Source organism: Neodiprion virginianus, chromosome 6 (genome assembly GCF_021901495.1).
Source record: "Neodiprion virginianus isolate iyNeoVirg1 chromosome 6, iyNeoVirg1.1, whole genome shotgun sequence".
NCBI lineage: Eukaryota > Metazoa > Arthropoda > Insecta > Hymenoptera > Diprionidae > Neodiprion > Neodiprion virginianus.
This window is the reverse complement of record NC_060882.1, coordinates 28,107,017-28,127,994: the sequence shown is the minus strand read 5'-3', so window position 1 is coordinate 28,127,994 and position 20,978 is coordinate 28,107,017. Positions and strand designations below refer to the sequence as shown.

At 47.2% G+C, this 20,978-nt stretch overlaps 1 protein-coding gene across 1 annotated transcript in view; it reads left to right on the top strand.

The window, feature by feature from the left end:
• The window catches only part of LOC124307518 (histidine-rich glycoprotein-like), a 47,404-nt gene that overhangs the window by 5,064 nt on the left and 21,362 nt on the right, over positions 1-20,978 (top strand). The window contains exons 3-4 of the mRNA XM_046769267.1: positions 18,915-18,946; positions 19,979-20,066. Coding sequence (XP_046625223.1) covers positions 18,915-18,946; positions 19,979-20,066 — 120 coding nt within the window. The remainder of the gene's footprint in view (positions 1-18,914; positions 18,947-19,978; positions 20,067-20,978) is intronic.

Below are 20,978 nucleotides of genomic sequence, written 5' to 3'. Positions count from 1 at the left end.
AGCTTTTCGGATGATGGGGGTGGGGACACATCGTTGTCGCATGAGCTCTTAGTCCGAAAACCAAACCCCCCTCAGGGTTTCGGTTGCGCTCGAACCGTGCGGCGGACGGTATCCGAAAAACGGCGCTTCGAGCGAGCGAATTCCCATAAATTCCTCGAGCGTAGGCAGGTATATCATTTTGAACGTACATTCTCAGCCTTGGTCCTCAAATTTATAGATATTTCGCGTGAGCGCGGGGCCCACGTTGTCCACCAAATCTGGCGTATGTCCCTTCGGTCTGTCTCTTCTCTCTTCCCTTTTCCCATGCGACGCATGGACCGAGAAAAAGGAGCACATTAGCATAGACACAATACGCCGCGTTTCATTACAACGGCGTTTTACACATTTTCACAACTTGTCTCCTTCTCTTTCTCTCTGCGTCGGTGTGCCTGCAGCGTAAGTTCGTTTCTACGTTCTCGTTGATGCTATGTTGCAACTTGCACAAGCAGCCGCGCGGAGAACCGAAGCCATAATTCTTACAGGCGGACGAGTATAACGTTGATTGATTACAATTACTGGTCTTGAAAAACGTCGGTATTCGAATAAATATCACGATGAAAATCCCAGGGGGATGTATAGCGAGGATACGAGTCAAGAGAAACATTTATTTGTCCTGCAAAGACGACAGCGAGCACTTTCATTCATCGAGTCTACACTTCTCCAATCTTATCGATCTTCAATCAACCTGCGCCCAATTGATAGAGAAAAATCATCATTTCGGTCGTCACCTGCAAGGATTCCGCTCTCAGATTCCGATGTAACGAGTAATTCTTTCCCCCCGAGTTGGTCGAGCAGGCAGCATCGAGGAGGAGGTTGCACTGCGCGGAGGAGCAGCACGCGGTAAGATAGAACGAATATAATCCGACGATTTGTCAGGCATAACGAGGATTATGATAATAATCAATTGGTTCTTAGGATCGTGGCTCCACACGACATTTATCTTGCTCGGCTCTGGGTTTATTAGGTACCTTATACCTACCTTCCTTCCTACCCAAGAGGTTGCGGGGGGTGAGGAGGTGGGATGCAGGGCTCTTCCTCTCGCCGCGCAGGGCCACGTGGTCCTCCGCGAAGGGGGAGGACACCGGTCCCCTTACCGTCCCCCCATTAAACTCTTTTCATACCGCGATGAGGTGCGGGGATACCGCCGCGTTATCTTTTACCGCGGGGGATAGACGTTATTACCGAAGTACTGTTAATCGTGAGAGTAAGTCATTATTTAGGACTTTAGGACTTAAGTAACTACGACGCGAGTCTCTCTCATTGTCGCAATAATTCTATTCCGCCGGGACGAAGGAGTTGCGGGCATATATGAATGAGCACTGGTATTACGACTCCCGTATTATATTCTCTTTGAGATATTAATGCCCGCTTTGCAAGATATTCCACCGCCGCTGCCTCCCAGCTCGATCCCTACTCCGACTCGTCTCCAAATATACTTATATTATAAGTTGTCTCCGCAACGTGTATCTACAAGAAAAATGTCACACGCAGTTTGGCGACCAGTAGACAATAATTTTTAGACGACAGCTCGGCTTAGAAAGTTTTAAAAATCATTCACCGCTGACGTACACCACACGAGTTAATTAGGCGATCAATTTATATCTACCCTAGTTTTTTCGCCAGAATCTACTCTTGCTCTCAAAAGATGTTTTTACCTTTACAAATTATGCGATTCTCAAGCGCGCAAATAGCGCAATAATCAACCGGTTATTTGCTTTTTTTCGAACATGTAGAAGCGCTGCTATTCTGACATTTCCACGGGGAAAAAGGTACGTCGATCGATTTACGATCCTCTCGATCCGTAGTCGCTGAAGATTGCCACAACGGATCCGATCCTCGTTCAGGACTGCTCACGCCGGCGATGAGAGCTAAACGATTAACCGACCCACCACCACGATCATTAAAGATCAATAAACGTCACTGAAAACTCGGTTGGGGTTGGACCGAGGTTTCGAGATCACCGAGGATTTGTTATGGCGCAGGTATAATCAGAGTTTGGGGGTTGCGATGAGAGCACCGGATGCTGTACATCAGCGAATGTGTATGTTGTAACTTTCGGAATCTAGATCTACGCTGGGGATGTCGAGGGTTGATTCTTCTCGGGAATATCGTGCGGATGCGATTCTCTACTTATTGTTAGCTGGGAGATAGAAACTTTGTCTATTTTCCTGGGTTTCAACGACAAAAAAGCCCGACTTCGTTATAAACCCGTTTTTCGACCTCTCAATATTCAATTTATCAATCATGAAATTTCGAAGATATAATTAGTGGAAATTATACAGACGTATTATTTCTAAATTTCGAAGAGTATCCTTGTACAGCTTTTCGGTGTTAACTGGTTTCGAGACTTTCGAATTTGCAAGAAATTATCTCACCGATATTTATTATACTTCTTACAAGGATAATGGAGTCAGATTCGCGAAACATAGTTAAATGAACGTGTCTGAATTTGCATACATTAAACCTGTGGCCAAAAAATAAATAGTTAATTAAACCGAAAACCCAGTGAGCCACGCCGGAGGTATTTGCAGAATTCTTTCAGATACGAAAATTGTTATGGTCGTTGCGTAGATAACGTTGCGATATCGAGCACGATCGTATGTTTAGTGCGGGCCATAAAACGGAACTTTTCTTGCAAACTGTTCAATTCCATTCTCTTATCTTTATTCTGTACCCCGCGGGCAGCATTATTATTGCCTGGGACAATAATCCTTAAATATATTCCATTCCTATTCGAACGATGAGAAGAACAGGTTTTTTAATGGGTATGAGAAACTTCACCTTTCTCACACTGGTACATGTATTGTATATATGAATGTATGTACACGTATTCATATATTCGGCTGTGTGGTGAATTTATGATGAGCTCAATCGCGTTGCTAAAACATCATACGAATTATTTTTCACCCGTTAGATGAAAACTTTTCTATAACGGCGATATAAATCGTGGATTTAGCAACGATACCGTCATATCACTCATAAGCGAGCCAACAATAAGCCGTAAGTCTGAATAATATTACACATATGTTTTTATTAATTAATAAAATTTAATGTACGTTATTAATCAGACGCGGGTCTATTAATCCGCGCTTCTTCTCCTCCCGCGGTGAGAAAAAGTTTTATACTACAGAACTCACACGTCGTTTCCGTTTCAAATTATTTTCCTCGACGCCCTTTCGCAATAATTTGCGAAAGAAAACCCGCGTGGGCCGCCGATTATTCGTGAAACATAGATCTAATGCACGAAAAATTCTCCAGATGGCCACACAAATCTGTACACGATACCTATTATATTTTACGCTTCCTCGACCGCCTGTCCGCTACTACAGGCTCGTCTCCTCCTCCACAGTTTGTGATTTAGGAGTCGAGATCATCATCGTCGAATTCATATTCATCGCACACTTGTCAGGCCTCACTAATAGCCGGCTAATAGTCACCTCTAGACCTCCTGCTTACACACCGCTAAACGATGCTGCTATGCTCATTGCACAAGGCATGCTAGTCGATTCTGTTCACCGTTTTAGACTTTCGATTCCTGCCTCATTCCACGCTTCTCGTCCTTCGAGCACGGTACACCATACGTAGGATTCGAACTGAAGATAATCCTAAAACTTGCTGGGATAAATTTATCCTTCATATTTCCGAAAGTGAATTGTACTGAAATTGGAATACATGTGATCAACGATTTATACCGTAACGTAAAATGTCTTTGGAGAACAGACCCGAGTACCGAGTGTTGAATCAAGTTTAAAATCGCGTCAATTCAAACACGAGAAATTTTCAACACGTACACAAATCACTTTTAACAGCACGCTGCCTTCTTCTTCGAGGGATTGAAGGTTCCTGCTTCCGGGCAAATACAATTAGTGGAGCACATGTCTTTTCTGCCTAGCCGAGGCATCAAAACGCGAGAAGGTCTCCGGACACCCATGAAGTCCTGGTCTGCAGGGGCGATGGGCCCGGTGTAGGTACGTGGGGCCCGACGAGGCGAAGAGACGGAGCACGAGGCCCACGGGGCCAGTCTAAACTTTTCGTTTAATTACACGAATCGGTCGATAAATCAAACTGGCGCGGATGTTTGAGGTCACATCGAACGACCCCGACGCTTGCTTCGATAATTATACCTTTAAGGTTCGAAGTCTTTCGAGACGACGGCTGCGAACGCTTGCGACGTACACAAAGCTCGATTCGGACCTACTCTGACAATGAGTACCTTCTTACTTTCTGTGACATCTGCTGTCCCTTCGGGTTCGCGAGCTTCGCGGCTCACTAAGTGTAACGGTGCGTTATGTCCGTCTGTCCGTTCCTACAGCTACGTAAATCAACCGGCTGTTCCTCGGCTATTGCGGATGAGGCAAACAGTTCTCGCGAAGGCAGTTCGACCGCCTGTCTTTAATTACCCGTGTGTAATCGGGCAATTAATTTCACTATTTTTAAACCGCGGTTTACGCCCTTAAGTTATATCGTCGTCCAGTCGTATCTTCGAATCTACCGCGTGCAGTTCGCGAGGTTCTTCAGCTGAGGTCGAGCTGTAAAGTAGACGCGAAAAATTTGGAATCCCGGAACTTGGCAACGGCTATCATGGTCGCAAAATCGCGCTTTGGTAAGAACGTAGGAAAAAATAGTAGAAAATACTGTGAAAGGGGAGAGGAGAGATGGACGGAAAAACGTGAAACGAAGGGAAAACGAAAAAACGCAACGTCGCTGAGGCGAGGCGGGAACGAGGAAGGTCGGTGTAACCGAGAACTTTGCTTGATAGAGATCTGAACGCGCGGCCCGGGAGACGGGGGTTGAAATACAGATATCACCCACGTCGAGAGGTGATCCATCCTTCCTCAGGGCCGACTGTCCGTCGAGTGGCGTCCTCGCATTAATATTCCTTTCGTGCAGAAATAATCCTGAAGCGCCGCCTCCCGAACTCAGGATGCGGACCCCACGGTACAATCCATGCGTACATTTTCCACCCGCAGAGTTGCTATACACCGATATCCATACTTAGGCTATGAGAAGAAATGGCTTGACTTGACATTCAAGTGTCGAGTCGAAAATTTGGCCGTGATTTTTGTCTCATGACCAATTGCGTTCCTTCCGCAATCGATGAGAGGTACGATAGTCAAGCGACGCAAGATATCCTGACTTCGCTGACCAATTTTGGAAAACTATCGAGAGCTTTTCCCAGTCGACGATCCGGTATACGGACGCCCGAAGGAAAGTACTCCCCACGGAGGGACATCGGCGTGTTGGACAGAGGCAGGCTTGGGAAGATTCCCGGGTCCAGAGGAGGTGGAGGTGCGAGTGAGAGATAGAGAGAGAGAAAAAGAGATAGAGAGAAAGAGAGATAGAGAGAGAAAGAGGATGAGAAAGAGAAAAGGAAGGAAAGGGAGGGTGGAGCGCGGCGTGCATTCCAGGGTTATCATAACGGAATTAATCAGACAGGTTGCCGGGAGGAGCGTTCGGGCTTGTACCTTGTTCACCGAACTGCTAGCGATGCCTGCGGAGAAGAGAAGAAACGAGAAGAGACGAGGCTTTCCTCGAGAGGAAGAGGCGACGCCGGTCCAGAATCTATGCGCAACTGGACGCGGTCTGCTCCGTATTTCTTCCGGTCGTTAAGGCGAAGACAGGCACCGTGTGTTAGCCTTGACAATTATTACTGTCTGTTCTTATGGGATTGGAGAAAAAGTCGCTGTCCGGATTTTTCTTGAAACTGTTCAACTTTGTCGATCATTGCAACCGCAGACCATGATGACCAAGCTGAAATTGATTTCAGAAAGTCCAAGGACCCGTTCGTATCCACAATTTGTTTCGTTTGTAATCCAAAGAGGTGAAGTTTTCTCAGAAGCCGACCAACAACGCGGCTGCGGAGTCTCTATTTTCCCCATCTGTCAACTGGGCATTGTTCCCTTAATACCGGATCTTGTGACTATGAAGAGCAAAGCGCGTCGTTCCCGGATTCCCCCCTTTTTCATCGCTGACGGTGTCGCTGCAGCCTGGCTGCCTCTTCGACGTCCATGGGGCCCCAGGGACCGTCACCGGCCCCATAGTTTACGCTCTTCGGTTGTTTACGGTTAACTAATATACCTATACCTTCAGAAATTAATGCAGTGCCCAGCTGCAGGGCGCATTGTGGAGCTCGCTACCTTCGAGGCGCTAATCCGTCCGACAAACACTCGATTTCACCACTTATATTCACCTTCGACGAGATTATTCCTCTGCAGCTCGGATCAGAGGAGAGGAGAGGAATGGAGCGGAGGGAACGTCGCACCGTCGCGGTCGGTGGTTCACAGACGAAATTTATATCTATACTATACGCGTCTTATTACGAAATACGTGGGATCGACGACAAAACATGCATTACCAAACTCGCGTCGTTGTCTATTCGGCTCCTGTCATCTCTCCTTTGGAATTGAAGAGACTCACCCTCCGCTTGACGAAAAAATCGCCTTTCAAAGTCGCCCGATATGATTGCCAATTTTTAAAACTTCTTTGGTCAAACTAAAGGATACTGTCACGATTCGGAGTATCTTTCCGAAAAATGTTGATGAAAGTGCCGCTGTAACTCAATGATGGTTATTTCAGTCCTGAAAGTGAATTGAAACTTGTGGAACAACCTCAACATTAAAATTCATCAAGATTCATGGGAATAAATATATATTTCATTTGTCATAAAATAGTTAGGACAGAAATCTGGAACATTGGATCTTAGGAGTATGGTAGGTATACGTAGTTGTAATAAGGGACTCGAAATTTGATGCAATTGAGCCGTAATGAACATGCGCCTTTTGTATTCAATACGTAGGTCATACGTGACATTTTCTCGTTTTGTATATTGTGGAAGTCTTTTACGAGAAGAGGATACACACGAATTGAAAATGACAGAGTGAAAGAGAGAGAGAGAGAGAGAGAGAGACAGCTGAAAGTCGTACGCCACGCACGTCACTTGCAATCAAGAGATGATTTAAGCATCGTTTAATATCAGTTTAGCATCGGGGGGGCGTAAATGTCGCGGCCCATTCACAAATTTCATTATCTGAGGCTTTATTGCTTGTGTTCTCCGACGGTTTATTTATTTATTTTTTTATCCACCATTTTTTTTTTTTTTTTTATCTTCATTTTTCACTTCTTACACCCATCGTCCGGCGGTCGTCCCGCTAGTCTACTTCCCTTTATAGCCCATCTCTTGATATGCGGCTTGACTGTATCGTAATTCACATCAATAAGAGGATGATAAACATCCGCCGAATTCTTTACTACTACGACGGTTTGTTCCTCCTGCGATATACTGTTCGTGAAAGGTGTATTCATTTTTTTTTTTTGTTTTCTCCTTCATTCTTCAACCAAGATTTTTATCAGCTAATACAACGTTAAAAAAAAATCTGAGTATACATATATATGTAGAATTCGAGGACACGGACAGTTCTCTATTACGAAAACGTTGACGAGACTTAAACGGCGCGATGTCGTCGTCGTCGTGGGACTCCGCCTATTCGTCGCGCATCTAGCAGGCTTGCCGCAAGAGCCAACGGGGGAGGGAGAGGGGGGGGGGGGGGGCAAAAAAACACAAAAGATAGAGGTTTGGCGCTTATAGTTACACGGTGCGCTTTCATCCTTTGCCTTATTTCGGTATTTAAGTAGGCTGCGGGCCTCTTCTTCTCCCTCTTTGTCATCTTCCTCTCCGCGTGCACTAACGGCACGTCATGGTTAACGCATGCATCGGGGAGATAAGTTGCGGCAAAGGAGCGAGCTTGTCTCGCATAGCAAGCCGCCGTCCCGGCGTCGTTGTCCCGCTCTCGCGTTTTCAGAGTTATTGTTTTTCCATGAATCGGGGGCGGGTCAACGCTGTTTTTCTCTCTTTCACACGCCGATTAGCAATGGTAAGTGTTTGCTTAGCGCCCCTCAGCTGGGGAGGTGTTTTCCTCTTCTCGTCGGCCACTTCTTCCTTCCCCCTTCCCCCTTCTCCGTCAGCATCCCCCGATGCTGTTCTACCTATAGCCGTCCATCCACCCAAGGATCCCGCAACGCTTCGTTCGTTCGTTTGTTCGTTCGTTCTTCTCTCACGGGTCGAACTTTCGAAATCGTTATTTATGCCCAACTTGGCGCACAACTTCGATGACTTTGTGAAATATCACCCCGATTCCTAACTCTTAAACTGGGATGAGATCTTATCCCGCTCCTGCCACTTCCACCCCTGTACTGTCCTCCTTTTCTCCTGGGTTCGTTCGACTCTGGATGCCTGGCGCCTGACTCCGCCTGCACCTTAGCCATTCCTACTCCATCAAGTATCCCGATTCTCGGTGGCTGGATGATCCCGCGCGACTGATTGTGCCAATTTTACCAATCCCCGTCCTCCTTCGAACGGAACGAAACTCTATACTGCTCAGCTGTATTCCCTCTCACACTGAGGTCCTTCCTTTTCCTCTTCTTCGATACTCCATGCAAGACGCCATAAAGTAAACTTATGAGACAGATCATTGTCCGGCGTGCATGGAATGCTCAGGCATCTATTGAAAAAGAATCTAGTAAAAGTCAGTTGATATTTTTTCAAACGTAATATAGGGGTTTGTATACCGTTTTTCTTCACCTCTCCCAGTTACGGGGGTGGATTTTTTCGTATATTTACCGCCGACGAATGGATTTACATTCCGGACACCGCGTGACGTCCACCTGGCGTCGGTAGTTTCGACGAGCTCTGCTGCAGCCCATGCGCCTGTATGAAAAGTAAAAGTATACAGGCTCCTTCTTTTTCGTCTTTGACTTTTGTCTTTAATTAGAACCAATTATGGTAGCAGTTTTCACGACGAGTGCTTCCGAGTGGCCCTGAACTCCCGATGGTAGAATAGAGGAATTTCTTCCCTTCCTCCTTATCCCCCTCCTTCCGATTTTTGATAGTTTTCCATATTTGTTTACATTATTTTAATTTAATTCGTAGACTCTTCTTATTTTTGACTTACGGTCATCAAAGGTCAGATTTATCCAAAACATTAGACGTACAATTAAGCTGACTTTCTCCCATTACGTCCTGACTCACTCTGCCTGGCCTCACCTCGCCTCTTCTCTCCTCTTTCTCTATACTACCTTTCGTCCTTCGCCTCTTATACGTCCCTTTCTTTTTCACTCTCAAGTATTTTCCTCCTTTCTCTGCACCAGCCTCGTGTGCAGCTGTACGGAATCTGAAAATAATTTTTCCTTGAGATACGATTATACACATCCTACTTAAGCTCATGTGTAGATAAAAATAATTTTTAATTTGTGAATCTGTTGTGGATAATAGGTAGGCAGGTATATTAACATCCATTTTACAGCCAGTATTACTGGGAATATTGTCTTCTGTAATCTTGACGTTCCCATGCCAACGAGTTTCAGAAAATCAACATCCATGACATTTCCATAAAATCGTCAACCGTGACTACATCAGAAATAGAAACTCAATTTCTAATCCCGTGACAAGTGCCTGCCTAACGTTGTCGGAACAACCATGTCACTCACAATCGACGACAGGACAGGTACTATAAAAACCTGGTTACACGGGTTGAACGTTTAGTAAATTATTCGTCGTTAACAAAGTGTGCCTCGTGAAGCGGTGAATGATATTATTCCACCAAACGTATTTCGTTGGAACAAGCAAATGCTACAATTTGTTTAATTTAAGCATCCTCCTTACTGGCCATTTACCGATTACCGATTTCATGTAGAACAGTTGAAGTTGGAAAGACCGAGAATTATTCGGACCATGGACGATACAATCAGTCCAGTTACCCCAAAGAACACCATCTTACTGACATCATTTCTTTTTACTCACGTAATTTCGTTTGGTGCATCGATGCCAACTGACATTTCAGCCTCAGGTTCGCCCTCCAATGAACAGAAAATCTATCAGTTTTCCGGGTGTGACAGATGCATCGGTATGGTCGTCGTCTAATGCAGTACCTTGCCATCTGCCGTACGGCATGATGAGTACCTACACAGTGCCTGGCTGCACATACGATGTCCGGGTATTGGGCATCATACATGGGTCCGCTGTTATGAGCGTTGCGTTACGATCCCTCGCGGTGTTGTTAGGATTGAGGACACTTTTGTCTGGTACTTTAGTGTCGGCATTGGTCGTACGTTTTCGTCGCATCAGATACACGAAGGACGAACTCGGAAAAGTGACTCTCTCTTCTCCCGGTGTATCTTGGATAGATGAAACTGCCAGCAGCAGCAGCTCTCGGTCCCTCCAACCTCTCATATTGTCTTTCCCGGAACCCATGGGACAGATCCTTGGTCACCCCGCAGTTGGGGAAACAGAACACTGGAGATCAGACCATGGCGCTCCGCGGTAGCAGACTCTTATCCGGGGGACCATCGTGTTTCGCCGGTCTCATTTTGCACTGGTTCGTTAGACTATCGAGCCTCACCATCTGTCCCCGATCCTTCCTCCCTCGCCTCGAGTTCGCCGTAAGTCGCGCGAGCAGTCGTAGCAGAGTTTCTCGGCTCAGGAATCTTGCTGTTTGTCATGCAAGAATTCAACGGTCCCACTGTTCTATTAGGTGGTCTCAATTGGTCGGGCTTCATCTCTTCCTTTCCACTTTCAGAATTCAAGTCGAACAAGCGAACGCCTGTATATTCCAAGAGCTAGACCTCTCACTGTACTATTAATGTTCAATTCATTCAAAACTTCGAGTCATTTTTGACGCAATTTTATTTAGGAAATCGCTGCCACACCCCCTGGCGATGATCACTGCTACCTTTATCGTACCTTCCGAAGCTGCATCCTACGCGTTACGTTCATGCAGTGCATGTTTGTCGCTGCACGCATATTGTGGTCACCGGTTTTGATGGCTTCGATGGTCCGACGATGGGGTCTTCCGCATTTTATGCCCTTGGCACATAAATTACCTTGAAAGGCGAACGATCGGGCGAGAGTTCACCTTCCCCCTGGTTCCCCCATCGCTTTTCTCCCCGGCAACGTTTTTTTTTCCTCTTCCATTTCATTGAGGCCGCAGCGCACCTCCTTTCTCCGATTGTCAGAACGGTGTTTATACCGTCACGAAATCTAGTCTCGACGAATGCATTCGAGCGTGCGTCGAAAAATTGCAGTCAAATTTATTGTACCCTTCGTCGAGTCGAACGCATGGCACGCGGCTTTCTTTTCGACCGTGTTTACCTTCGTCGTTTCGTTACGCTTCTTCGACCTCGGATGCTGCTGGGTGCAGGAGATGAATAGCGCTGATCCTATGGTGTTTCCAAACAACCGCATCTGGTCGATTGCGACCCTCGATTGCTCCTTCTTGGGTAGCACATTGTGCGCTTATATCGCGGATCAGGAATTCCGACTGATGTGAGTTGTGCCGCGTGTGTGAGAGGAGGTGTGGGGGTCGAGAATATGAGGATACCCACCCCCGATTCAGCCGTGCTTTGAATAAACATGAGAACATACCCACCTACGTCTGCAACGGACGGAATCCTGCATCATGTTTTGAGTTTTATAAAAAATAAGACCGTCGACTGCCGCTATAATTCAATTCACACCTAATAATGGGACTGGGGTATTTCCATATTACAGGCTGTAATAAAATTAAAAATATCTTAGGGGCGGGTTCGACCCTTCGGGGGGTCCCCGCTCTCTTCGGGGCTCCAAGACCGGCTATACCAGCTGAACAACAGCGCCGTCTCACCTGCTTCTCATCGTTTTATCAGTTATACCAAACGTGAAAGTGAAGGTATAACCGGCGAAATTCACCCTCGAGGTGATCGTTTAAACCGATACGAGAGAGACTCGGCGATGACGAGTCTCCGGTCTACCACTTCTATGAGCTTCTCGAGTGTCTGAACGAATTCCAAAGGCGAGGTACAGCCCGATAGGGTCGTATATCAATGAATTTTTGGAATGCGGTATCGCTCTTCGAGGAGCGGGGGAAACTCTGACAGCCGATACCCGGGGCGGGGATTCGGGTAGTGTATCTGACGTCTGATGCAACACGCCGATGCAGCCGACCCGGGATGACCTTAGTCGACCTCGGATATGACCTCTGGGCGACAATCTCCTCCGTACATGGAGATCACGGCTCGTATAAACAGGCGACGATGGTTTCGAAGACGGTGCTACTTTCGCCCCACCCCCCTCCTCATCCTTCTGGCTACCTTTACTCGCGTGGAATAAGGCGCGCATCTCGACGCCGCTCTCGCGACATTGTTGCGACATCGATATAAAGCGGATCATCTCTCTTGTCGGCGCTTCGTCGTCGTTATCGCCGCTGACACCGTGCACGCTGGTCGGTACTCGGCAGCACCGGGTCTCAAGGTGGAAGCTGCGGCTTCCTCGACGTCCTCGACCAGTGATCGAGAATCGCGTGGGCGAGTTATGGCTGGATCTAAATTCACTCTGAGTTTCAGCGTGGAAACCGCCTGATAGGTACCATACGAGAAACTGCGCGAAAGGAGTTACGCTAAATAGTTGAAGAGATTTATGTTAAAAAATTGTACGCTGCTTTGTATTACACTATACGCCGATACCCCATGCGAGCCGTTGCTGCAGCTTGGCTGGTAGTTTGAATTTGTTTTATGCTAATGTTATTTAAGCCTCTTCGTATTACAGCAATCGTTTATATGCTGATTCTGGTCTTTGTTGCGGTGCGGTATTTAGAAAAAGACAGAAAAAAGAAAAAAAATTGAATATTTTATTTCAAACTCGTCGGATATTTACAGTCTGTTATTATTTTTCCATCATACGACTTGTAGTTTCCTATTTTACTTTGATGCTTGCGAAGTTCTTCCGAGTCTCAGAGTCCTAGGATGGTTCATTTTTCACACGGTTTGTGATTCTTTTCACGCGATTTTTCCATTCCCATTAGTTATACACAGCATAATAGCAGGGGCGTATTTGTTTTTCAATCGCGGCCAAAAATCGCTCAGCGTTACCTGGAGGGCAACTTTGCCTCTTAACGAGCTGCAGCATTGATTTCTAAAGAAAAATTTTTGGTCCGGTTAGGCCGGGTGGCAAGTGGAGGTCGACCATAGGGTGTAGACCTGCGGAGCGTATAAGTCGGACTCGGATGGTTCGAGCACTTTTTAAAATACCCGACGCTGATTGTTTTAGCTACGGGGGTGAGAATACATTATATTAACGAGCGACCGCCAGCACGAGGAGAGTCGAAAGATGAACGACCCTCGAGCATTTACGGTCGTGACTTGTCGGGCTCGTTTAAACAAATGTTTGTTTCTTCTCGGGGCTCGGCTGGCTGGCTGCAGGGTCTCCGGTGCCGACCGCCGGTCGCCCGGTCGTGTGCTGCTGATCCACCATACGGCGTTTTTGCCTGCCTCGAGATAAGACTGAAACGCCCCTTCCTAGCGCCACCTTTTGCCAAATTCTACCCCAAACAGTAAAAATTTCGGACAAATCGTCCCTCGTTACGCAACAACGTGCGCCCTGAACTCGGAGCCGGGGAGGGGATGCTTCGGAATTTGCAGATAAATTGCCTCGTCCTTTCGGACTGACCCAGCCTCCTGGATGCCTCTTTAACCCGCACTGAAACACTGCTCTTTATTCACGGACTGACTGACTGGGAAATTCGATCCTATCACAATCAAAGAGGCTTATTTTCCGAACCCGGAACCCCGGACCAAGGGGTTGTCGTCGAGTGTATCTTGGACCAAAATCGAAAAGAGATGATCTTTCCAAGTGGAGCAGTTTGGGATCGGTAGTCGAAGAGAACTGCGTGCGTGTATAAGACGAGCCGTGTGTCCGTCGAGAAGAAGAAAGTGCAGTGCATGTATCCGTTCTATCATGCCGTGTATCAGACGACGTTGTCCTCGAAATGAACATAATGGGTTGACCGGAGGATTCATCAGTCGAAGCGTGAACATGGCCGTGCGGAGTTTGGAGCGTGAATTCTTATTCTTTTTTTTTCTTTCTTTTTTCTTCCATAAATCTAGTTTCGATGGCCTACGGATCAATCATCAATCTCGTGGGCACTTTGTGCGTTTACGCGGTGATGCAGCTCCGTTGCTCCTAAACGATCCCATAGAAGGAAATGGACACCGAAGAAAAGAACCTACGGGCACAATGGTCGACCGATTACGATTTCAAAGATATCGTTCGTTTCGTGAGTCGAAAAGTGAAAAAGGGTGGGCGAGAACTCGAGCCTCTCTCGTTGCTCTCTCTCTTTCTCTCTCTCTCTCTCTCTCTCCTTTTTTTTCTCCGCTCGTCCAATCCGGCCGGGATATAAATTAATTTTTTCCTGGATTTGCTCCACCGCGGCACCGTGGTGGTCCCATTGTGCCGTTGAATTGGTCATTACAATTTTGAAGATATCATCAAGGAAACATACTTCAAACGAGTTTATTGCCAGCTCGGACCTTCTGGTATTCGAAACTGCCATCTGTTGCGCTCCGCTCGAAACCTACGACGCTCCGCAGGCGCAGCTGACTTTTTCGGATATTTTCTCGGCGGTTTCTGCGAGAGGAATACCCGGAGCTTCTTGTAATGGCAGCTCGAGCTGCGGGGGATCGTTCCTCCACTCGGCGTCGGTCTCGGGATCGAGAAGAGGCTCCTGGAGCGGCCGCGTCTCCCTCCCTCCCACTTTGCAGCACTTTTATTTATGTACCTCGGAGCCCGTCCGTCGGTCCGTCTGTCATCCCTCTGCCTTCCGTGCCGATCCCGTCGCCGATAACTGCGGTAATTAAAAGTGCACCCTAGCTAGAACTTTTTAGAAAATCTTTTTCCTCTCCCGCGCGTCTCCAGCCGACGGCGGCACCGGAATTCCCGCTCTGCTACCTTCCCATTAATTTTTCAACGCCGTAGAATACGGCCGACCCTGCAGGTTTCGGCCTCGTTAGTCCGTCCAAACGCGTAGCACCGAAAATCGCGCGCGATCGAGAGTAGCCAAAACACGGCCAGCCTCAAACGCCTCGTAAATATCCATGCTGCTGCAGCAATGCGAGAGAAGTAGGAGTGTATTTTACCGATATTCTGGCCACCGTTCGGCGGCGCCCACGTCGCAGCGAAGGCCTCGCGATCTCGCGAGCAAAAGTCAGCTTCCCAAACGCGACGGTTTTCTTTCACCATTCCCTGCACCCGGGTCGACCTTCGTTGGCCGAGGGGACGATCGGGAATTTTTAACGTGGGAGAGCAGAGCCGGTGAATTTCGGCATCCGCGACGAGCGATCAGTTTTAGTGACCGCCGTGTGAAACCGGGAAGTTCGGAGCCGTCGCTTCGTGCAGGCGGATAAGTGGAGAACCAGGACTCTCGAATGCATCGTATTATACGATGCCCGCCAAGTCTCGTTTTACCTCCGGACAACCGAGAAGCGGACATGGGACCATGATTTAATGTCACCTCGCGACATCCACCGGCCAAATTTGTATACGCGCGATGTCGAAGCTGCTCGATCCTTGGCCTCGAATCGCCTCAGTTTGGCTCCGGCAAGACCGGCAAGACCGGCACTACTCACCACTCGAAAAATCCAGGAAATGCTCGGCAGTAAAAATATTTCGACAGATCGTTTACGTCCAGGTGAACATTATTTGCGTCCTTGTAACAGTCCGGTTTAAAGGACACACGTACATCATCAGGTACACCTTGGAAAGTATTCTTTTTAAGATACTACCAAAGAATTTTTCGACGTAGGATACTGGAGTGTTTAGCGATTTGTTTTTTTATCTAACCATGATGACGGACGATCAAGAAGAATAGGATGGAAAATATGACGAGCGTTAAACCACAGTAGACGAAATGTTGGAAACGAGAGAATCTTGTTTGGTTCTCCTTTGGGGCGAAGAAGACTGCGGACCGGAGAGAATCTCTCTACTTCATACGATCCGTACTCCTGACGGAGGCGCCGCTGTGGCCGTGTGCCGCACGCCGTGTACAATGCACTTCTCGACGGTCGATAATCCTGATTTAGGTACGGTCATATTTTAGGCTAAGGATCGTGAAATTGAATAGTAGAATCAACGCGCGTGACTCGCCGCCTCGTTCAACAGGAGAAGTACGTTGCCTGCAGGACTGCACGTCGGACGAGAGGAGTAAATCTTGCAGGTGGGCTCTTCGACTCATCTTCCACATATGCCCAGGCACCGTTTCAAGATTCGCGAGGAGCATAATAGTCCTTCTTACCCCGAGAAAGCTGTAAATCTCCGGGCCGCGGCTCGTACCTTCTCAACGGGGCGAAGGCTCGAGTCGACTCTTCTCTGCGGATGCCTTCGAAAGCAAATACTGCCCGCGAATATCGCCGGTCACTCGGCTGTAGTGGAAGGACTCTTCATATTCACTAGCGACGCACTTCGCATAGGGTCAAGGATTCCCACCTGCACCCACGCAGTAGATCCAACACGACTTGTGTTCACCGCTAACGTGCTGTGCTGCTTCATTCAGCAAAAACATGGTCGAGGTCGGTGAAAAACATCGGAAAACGGTTTCAATTTATCAACAATCGCGTTTCAGCCTCAACTCTTGATCAGGAAATCTGTGACCTCGACCACAACTGAACTCAATTTTCGAGAAGAGAGTATAATTTTCTCGTCTGACAATGAAGCATTAAGCCTGCCAGTGTATTTTTCTCTGATCGAAAGTCACGCAGAAATCTTCAAACCGTTTCGACTACATCAGGCTGGTATCTCAAGGTTATACCCTTTGAGACTCCCGGGATAGTTGGCAACGTTGAAATCCTCTCGGACATTATCCGGGTGCACATGGATTTTTAAGAGACTCCAGCGCGCTGGAAGCGACGTCGTGACTCTTGGCAGGCAGGGGGTCATAACTCTGGCGTAACAATATTTCCAGCAATGTCCACAGCTATGCATGCGCTCAGTCGGACAAATTGATCCCCGTGCCCGATATCGCGCGATACGCCTTCTTACCTCGGACGAGGCTGCCGCTGCCGGGTCGAGAGGGTCCCGGGTCATGCGACTCCTGGAGAACTGTGTCAGCGTGTTCCTCGGACCGCCCCGGCGAACGGTGTAACATTCTGCAGCGCATGTAAATACGTATTTATAGAACGCCGACAACGGGACGCGAACATTTACAAGAGGGGAGCCGCTATACCCTCCGCCATTTATTTCCATCATTCGCATGCACCGATCGATCCTTGTCGCTGGCTACAAATCATACATGCATCTTACGCATTATCTCGTCCTTCGTTCTTTCCTACAAAGGATACCAGGGGGACTTGTACAACTGCAGTTTCAATCGTCTCTGACCGAAACGCATCATCGTGCGTACACCACCTATACCCTTTATAACACGAGCACTTTGAATTTATACTTGAAAAAAATTGAACCGTTCAACTTGGGCGAGATTTACGAGCTGCCCTCTGGTTTTCATTCTATTGCGTACATACGGATAACGTATGGCCGCCTTATAAGTCGCCTTCTCTTAACGCATCTTCAGACACAATTTCAAGTTCTTTCGAACCCGAGGTCTGATTTTTCCAATCCTGGGATTCGATGTCTATGGCGAAACTCCTGGACGACGCACATATAAGTGTAGGATTCGGTGAAGACCGCGTGTTCTCACAGCCGCGAGAAAAGGGTCTCATTACAAAGTCGGAGGATCAATGCGACGAAACTTGACCGAGAGTCGAACGAGACTCGGTGCATCTCAGCTGCACGAGATATTCTCTCACCTCGATATCTACACGCCCAACCAATCGCAATGCCTCCCCCCCCTGCCCCTGTAACCTGTAATTATTTTTAGCCCACCCATATGATGATGATATTCGAATGAAAGTTTTACGGTGTAATTAATAACGCGCATTCCTCGCGTGTAACGCCGACTTGGACTTCTCCTTCCCAGGAGAGGAAGCTTAAGCAAGCCCTGCATCGCGGCGTGGTTACTCTCGTCCTCCTCTATTAATTCTCCAGTATCTACTTTTACACCGAGTCGGTCTTTGCACCTTGATCAGTCGACCCAACTTTCCGTTCGCAGAACCCGGCGCTAATTCGCTTTTCGCTTATTCGAGAATACCGAACGTCGATCTTTATCTTCAGGCGGGTTCAGGTAGGTGTTGAAATTGAAAAACACATCGTCGAGATGGGCTCCATGGCGGGGTCACTGGAAAGAATGTATCTCTTTCATCTCGAAATCGTGCGTTATACATCCAGACAATAATGGAATAGGAAAATAAATACCGTTCTCAGTTCTACGGCTTGTCGCCAGTGTCTAAATACATATGGAAACAAATAAATAAACGATGGCCCGAAGGCGCGGCTTTCGGTTAGGCGAGTTACGGGCCTATTAGTCACCCGGGCGCGAATAGATATGTATTCATCCGTTCATTCATTCGCCGACAATATTCTCAGGTAATTATGCAACTAATCATTCCGTATGCAGATTCTGTCGATATCAGGTATCTATACATACAAGCTCGCGTTTGTTAGAGAGCGAAAATTTCGGCTCTATCTTCTTCCACCTTCTTCTACTTCCACCTCCTCCCGATCTTTAGCTCCTATCCCCCGCAGGGGGTTTCCCCGGCATCTCGGCCTTTCGCGTGATTAATTATCATTTCGTCCCGCGGCCCCGCGCCCGCCGTTCACGACAGGTTGGCGCGATTAATTATATAAACTTGTAGGCAATGACGCGCGTTTCAGATGAGGGCCCCGGGTGTATTCTTACGCAGAGGTTTACCGCGCTCCTGGCTCTATACCTGTGCATGCACGGATTATGTCTTAGTGCCAACTCCGTAAATGATGGAGCCTTCCTCTCCGTGTTGCCTAAGGAACATGTTAATCCAGTCGGGGTTATGGGATACCGGGTTATTAATTATTTCGAGCACGATTTCATTAGCTCTCATTAGCTGTCACTTCTTTTTCCCTTTTCTCTTCTTTCATCTATGTATATATATATAATATATCCCTTTTTTATTTTTCTTCAACATCTTTTTCTTATTCTCTGTTTCAGACGGTGAGCAACAATCTGGAGCCAGATCAGCGGTGAGTTTGCAATGTTTCTTCTCTCTCAGCTTCGTTAAACTCGGCGACGATCATTAATTAATAATTTTCAAATTATTTACCCCAGCGATTACTTTGAGTTGTGGGCTTTCCTCCCCTTCCTCGATTACCGTCCTTAACACCTGTCTTCCTGCCGACAGTATCCTTATAACTCAACAACTCTTGTATCTTCTTAGTTATACAGCTGATCCAATTACACCCGAGGTGAAATTGTGTTAGATCCAACTAATTTTCCAACCATCTAACGGGTCGGAAATGATAAAGTCCGGTCTGCGTCTGGCCCAAAAATTTTCTGATTATAAACCATATTAATTCTCGGAGTGGGCCTCCGTGTTGTCGAGGAAAAAATCGACGGACATTATTTTCTTCTGAACCCTGTGCAGTCGGGCGCACAAGATATATGTCTATATGTGAAATTAGCTAGCCTATATTTTCCGATGATTAAATAGTAGTATAACGTCAGCTGACGGGGCTGCAACATAAATCCTGAATATCACATTAGCGGTTCGTTAGTGAATTTTAAATCGATTAGCCTTGCGATAAATTTTGTCTACTATGTATAATATCCGATTTTTATTTTGTATTCGTATTTTTTTTTTTTTTTTCTCCGATGTATTCTTTTCATTTTATTATCATTTTTAATAGGTCAGGGACAGCGGGTGTTTATTTATGGGGTGGTTCGTTAAGACAAAGGGGCTGCTCCACGGGGTTCGGTATGCGCGTGCCTTCCTCCCTGTCTGCCTGCCTGACGCGTTTACCCTGTTCCTTCTTCTTTCTCTCATCCGCCCGGCGATTTGATATATCGCGGGGGCTGAGGAACTATTTCGACCGACACCCCCGCCCTTTCCAACCTCCGGTCAGACATACGTCATCGAGTCATAGCGTCCTCATCCGCCGTACCTCTCGTGACTGATATTTCGACCCGACCCGTTGACACGAGGCTCTTATAACGCTCGTGCGATAAAAGAGACGAAGAAAAAAACGTCTATAATCGTTGAGCGTTTTCGGTTTCAGATTCACGCTGAAAATGTTGCTGGAAGCGATGCCGAAGGTGAAGTACGTCATAGACCTGACCAACACCCACCGTTACTACGATCAAAGGGTGAGTAAATTTGTCAATGATTTGTCGGGTAACCGGGAAGCGGGACCGCCACGCCTTATACTCCGATCCGCCAAGGAACACGTGAAGCGTCTTGTGCAAGTTGTTGGTTACACGGAACCAACGTGATCGGGCACGATCGGTCGATCGATCGCTGTCTCGCGTCGTCTACCATAATCGCTCTCAAGATAACCCGATTGCTCCCGTAATATGGCGGTAGGCAGAGCAATAGCTTGGGCTATATCTGCTATCCTACAAGGCCTGAAATCGATCAATCGATCGAACCATCGATCTATCTTCGCTCGTTCCTCGACGATCGAATTCAGTCAACAGTTTTATTTATTACATTATATAAATACTCGTAGCGCAACGTCAATGCGCGATCGGTGTCAACCGCCCTGCAGCAGGCTGCATTCCCAGATGCGCACCAGAGATATCGGAGGAGAAGAATCTTATCTCCGTATTTTCTACTCTTCGTCCTCAACTTCCCGTCTGCTGCAGACTCGCGGAGACAAGGAGCTTATTGTGGTCGGGACCGGAACGACCCAAGGGCTAATCAACTTGTTATTAGATTTTTGGAATAGCTGCGCTATCTCTCTTGCCCTGTAGCTCGTCCTATATGGTCCCAAAAAACACTTGTTCGCGGTCTTACCGAACGGCCTAAGAGCCATTCGAGCAAGTGACTACAACTCTGGGTTTTCTAGGTCAGACCTGTCAGAACGGAAGACCGATCAATTATATTAATAAGCTTGGCTTCAGTCGGTTTTCTTACACCTCTTTTTTTTTCTCAACGTACCGCCCGCTCCTCTCTTTCTCTCGCTCTTAACAGGTTCAACAAAAAACGTAAGCTTATCTTGTAAGGAAAGTGAGATTTCTAGTCCACCAAAGTTGGACTTTTTTTTTTTTTTGGTCAAC